The following is a 5000-nucleotide window of genomic DNA, read 5'->3' as shown; positions in this document are numbered from 1 at the left end:
TTTCTTCCCATCCTCCAAAGATCCACGGAAAAACCAATGAGTGGGTCAGCAAACCATTTGTCAATATCCCAGTCCTAACTTGTCAGCGCAGGAGGAAGAGCAGTTGATCGAAATTGCAAATGACGGTGGTCTTAAGAGTGTGTATAAGGAAACCTCTCTGGCGGGTTTTTGGATCAAAACCAAAGCAGAATATCCCGAGATAGCCGTAAAAGCGCTGAAAACGTTTCCCACCACGTATCTATGCGAGGCCGGGTTTTCGGCAATGACTGCAACTAAGACCAAATTGCGCAATCGACTGGACATTTCAAACACACTGAGGCTGTCACTGTCTTCCATCAGCCCCAGATGGAAGCTTCTTAATTGTTATAGGGCAGGGATTCCCAAACTGTGGTACGCGTACCCCCGGTGGTACGCGAGCTGCTTCTAGGGGGTACGCGAGATGAAAAGGGCTATGGCGGACAGGTGTAAAATGAAAATTTTAAATCTTTTGTAATTAATTCATGAATAAATACATAATTTCGAATCAGGTCATAATGATATGGAAACATGAAATTAAAGGATATCATTTATAAACTCTGTATGTGTTCATCAAAAAAGGGCAGCTTATTAAACATGACGCCTGGAATAGCTAGAATGCGTTACTTTTGAATGCTTGGATGGTCCGTGGTCTGTGGGGGGAAAGTTTCGCGGATATAACAGGTTTTTGAAAACAACAAAAACAGAAAGGAGGGAAGGAGCAAAGCTAGGAGTTATTTCAGATGGGCAAGAAAGGTAACATTAAGCTAGGCTTTACATTTAACAAACTGAAGGTAGCCTAAGTTTAGCCTTTCTAGGCTGTATAGCCTAATGTTGTCCAAACGAATACATCCTTGTCAGGCGTTGTTGTAGGCCTATTATAAGATATTGTATGTGGATGTAGTTAGGCTACTATGCAGGCTACTTTTCATAACTTTTTAACTGACCAAATGCACGCACCTAAAACCGGGTAACGGACAACTATTGTCAACGCGGGGGGGGGTATTATAGAATGTGTTACGTTTTTATGTGTTTATGTGTCGGATGGTGGGGGTACGCGAGCCAAGTCGGAATGTAGGCGGTGGTACGCGGGGGGAAAAGTTTGGGAACCGCTGTTGTAGGGAAACAAGCAGGGCTCCCACTGATTATATTCGTAATGCACGTTTAGTTCCCATGTTTTGTTCCCATATTTTGTTAAGCATGTTCACACTTATAGATGTAGCTTCAAGTTGTTCAATATTCATAGTTCATATTGTTCAATTTTCACTTCTTCAAGTTCATGTTTTTCACAAGAGATCGTTACCTTCACTGTTCATACATAACTGGAGCTAGTTCTTTTCAAGTAATGCATGCACAACACATATGGAACATGGAACCCCGAACCCCCCCCCCCCCCGCCGGTCCGTGAAAAAAAAATAGGAATCAAACCGGTCCATGGTACATAAAAGGTTGGGACCCCTGCTCTATAGAACCCTGTGCTCTATGTGCTCTATAGACACCTGTGCTCTATGTGCTCTATAGACACCTGTGCTCTATGTGCTCTATAGACACCTGTGCTCTATGTGCTCTATAGACACCTGTGCTCTATGTGCTCTATAGACACCTGTGCTCTATAGACACCTGTGCTCTATGTGCTCTATGTGCTCTATAGACACCTGTGCTCTATGTGCTCTATAGACACCTGTGCTCTATGTGCTCTATAGACACCTGTGCTCTATAGACACCTGTGCTCTATGTGCTCTATGTGCTCTATAGACACCTGTGCTCTATGTGCTCTATAGACACCTGTGCTCTATGTGCTCTATAGACACCTGTGCTCTATGTGCTCTATAGACACCTGTGCTCTATGTGCTCTATAGACACCTGTGGTCTATGTGCTCTATAGACACCTGTGGTCTATGTGCTCTATGTGCTCTATAGAACCCTGTGCTCTATGTGCTCTATAGAACCCTGTGCTCTATAGACACCTGTGCTCTATGTGCTCTATGTGCTCTATAGAACCCTGTGCTCTATGTGCTCTATAGACACCTGTGCTCTATGTGCTCTATAGACACCTGTGCTCTATGTGCTCTATGTGCTCTATAGACACCTGTGCTCTGTGTGCTCTATAGACACCTGTGCTCTATGTGCTCTATGTGCTCTATAGACACCTGTGCTCTATGTGCTCTATAGACACCTGTGCTCTATGTGCTCTATAGAACCCTGTGCTCTATGTGCTCTATAGACACCTGTGGTCTATGTGCTCTACATCACTCTATGTAAACTGAATGGTTCCACTTGTGCTTGTAGAGCTACAGAGAGAAGTCTTATCCCAGAGCCAAAAATATGAAACTGCACAAAGAAGGACATATACATTAAAACTGAACGGGAAGGACAAATACATTAAAACTGAACGGGAAGGACATATACATTACAACTGAATGGGAAGGACATATACATTACAACTGAATGGGAATGACATATACATTACAACTGAATGGGAAGGACATATAAATTTAAACTGAGTAGGAAGCTAGAAGCCTCCTCTGCCTCTTACCGGTCATCTTGACTTCACCCAGCCGGATGAGGTGTGGCCAAAACTGGAAGGTCTTAATGAAGAATGGATTAGTCACTCCCAGAATCACATTTGGTCTTGAGAAAAAAAAAAACAAACACACACACACACACACAGGAGGGAGGTTAGTATTATTTAATCTAAATTAATAAAACTGCTTCAATAGGAGATACTTGCTATACTGTTGAATGCTCCGAAGTAAGAACAACCTGGGATCTGTTTATTGTTGATAATGGGTTATTTATGGTTGATAACGGGTTCTATTTATGGTTGATAGCTGATTCTGTTTATGGTTGATAGCTGATTCTGTTTATGGTTGATAACGGGTTCTGTTTATGGTTGATAACGGGTTCTATTTATGGTTGATAACTGGTTATTAATGGTTGATAACGGGTTATTTATGGTTGATAACGGGTTCTATTAATGGTGGATAACGGGTTATTTATGGTGGATAACGGGTTATTTATGGTTGATAACGGGTGGTTGATAACGGGTTATTTATGGTTGATAAGGGGTTCTATTTATGGTTGATAACGGGTTCTATTTATGGTTGATAACGGGTTATTTATGGTTGATAAGGGGTTCTATTTATGGTTGATAACGGGTTATTTATAGTTGATAACGGGTTATTTATGGTTGATAACGGGTTCTATTAATGGTTGATAAGGGTTCTATTTATGGTTGATATCGGGTTCTATTTATGGTTGATAACGGGTTCTATTTATGGTTGATAAGGGGTTCTATTTATGGTTGATAACGGGTTCTGTTTATGGTTGATAACACGTTCAAACTTTCGTTTGGGAGCAAAATTAGGTTAATCTGAGGAGTTTTGAGCTAGATTGTTATTTGCATTAGCAACAAAATGCTTAATAGTGTGTTGCAGCGTGCATACATCCATGTAAAAATAAATCGCTATTTTCAAACCACTGACAAAGTTCAAAATAGTCTTACACTTCAGTGGTATCCTACAGATAAACCAAAGTATTGCAAACTTTTGGAGTGAACAGAGAAGCTATAACAAGGAGGATTTCTGCAGGCAACACACACTGTGGGCACGTTCAACAGGCTGTGGGCTATAAGCTATAACAAGAAGGGTTTCTGAAGGCAACACACACTGTGGGCCTGATCAACAGGCTGTGGGCTATAAGCTATAACAGTGAGGGTTTCTAAAGGCAACACACACTGTGGGCACATTCAACAGGCTGTGGGCTATAAGCTATAACAGTGAGGGTTTCTGAAGGCAACACACACTGCCTGAGTTCTGTTCCGTTAAATCAGTGGTGCGCTGGACATCTTGCAGCTGCGCGGATGTATGTTGTTCTGATTGGTTAGTACTTTACCACTGAAAGCTGTGATTGGCTAATGCTCACACATCCTCCAGTAAGAAGCATGCTGATTGGCTAATGCTCACACATGCTCCAGTAACAGGTGTGCTGATTGGCTAATGCTTACACATGCTCCAGTAAGAGGCATGCTGATTGGCTAATGATTGGCTAATGCTCACACATGCTCCAGTAACAGGCGTGCTGATTGGCTAATGCTCACACATCCTCCAGTAAGATGTGTGCTGATTGGTGGGTACTCACGGGGCCTGTGTCCGGGTGGTGTACTCCTTGAACTCACTGTCATGGATGGTGAAGTACGGTCTGAAGTCACAGCAATACTTCAGCGGAGAGACAGCGCTGTACAGTACAGACAGGGAATAAGGATAACATCTCAGTATGAATATAAGTATAAGTATAGTATATATACTCTTTTTGATCCCGTGAGGGAAATTTGGTCTCTGCATTTACCCCAGAGAAATGAAATCAACATCCCAGCATCCATCAGCAGAGAAATTAAATCTCTCTCACCCTCGTGAGACATCAGGAGGGTCACATTTAAAGTGGCACAGCCAACACTAGCAACTTAAGAAGTAAACATGTCAATTTCAGCCGCTCTATGCAATCTGAGCCAAGAAGAGTTAATGCTCCACAGGTCTTGACCTCACACACTGGTCACTGCAGGTTTGTTGGTCAAATTCTATTTCATGCTATCTTGGCTGACACATTTAACAGACATGTGATATGTATGTCTCAAATAAATCAACAGAGGGGACATCTATTTTCTACTCAAAGGTAATCCGTAGGAGAGAGTATCGTGCAAATCAACAGAGGGAATATCAACTTTCTACTCAAAGGTAATCCGTAGGAGAGAGTATCGTGCAAATCAACAGAGGGAATATCAACTTTCTACTCAAAGGTAATCCGTAGGAGAGAGTATCGTGCAAAAGGGCCACACACACCTGACCAGGGCGAGCACAGTTTCAGAGCAAACGGTTGGCGAGGGCGCCATGACGACAACAGGCTCGCCTAGCAACATGAGCTCCCAGAGCATCTGCACATGGATCAGCATGGACTGGAAACACCTGGTGGAGAAGTCCAAAGGTCAA

General features: G+C 42.6%; 1 protein-coding gene across 3 annotated transcripts in view; it reads right to left on the bottom strand.

Annotated features, from left to right (window-relative positions):
• Window positions 1-5000, bottom strand: part of dennd6b (DENN/MADD domain containing 6B) — a 31963-nt gene that overhangs the window by 19855 nt on the left and 7108 nt on the right. For all 3 annotated transcript variants that reach the window (XR_012990882.1, XR_012990883.1, XM_076302751.1), the window contains exons 10-12: window positions 4854-4976; window positions 4156-4251; window positions 2552-2646 (exon numbers count right to left, since the gene is read on the bottom strand). Coding sequence is in view for 1 of the 3 variants with exons in the window: in XM_076302751.1 (XP_076158866.1) it covers window positions 2552-2646; window positions 4156-4251; window positions 4854-4976 (314 nt within the window). In the remaining 2 variants the exon portion in view is untranslated. The remainder of the gene's footprint in view (window positions 1-2551; window positions 2647-4155; window positions 4252-4853; window positions 4977-5000) is intronic.

Source organism: Alosa pseudoharengus, unplaced genomic scaffold, assembly GCF_046254945.1.
Source record: "Alosa pseudoharengus isolate Yale_2024_CS ecotype anadromous, Long Island Sound unplaced genomic scaffold, YU_APseudo_1.1 YU_APseudo_1.1_scf_24, whole genome shotgun sequence".
Taxonomy (NCBI): domain Eukaryota; kingdom Metazoa; phylum Chordata; class Actinopteri; order Clupeiformes; family Clupeidae; genus Alosa; species Alosa pseudoharengus.
The sequence above is the reverse complement of the archived record's forward strand: the minus strand, read 5'-3'. Positions and strand labels throughout refer to the sequence as shown.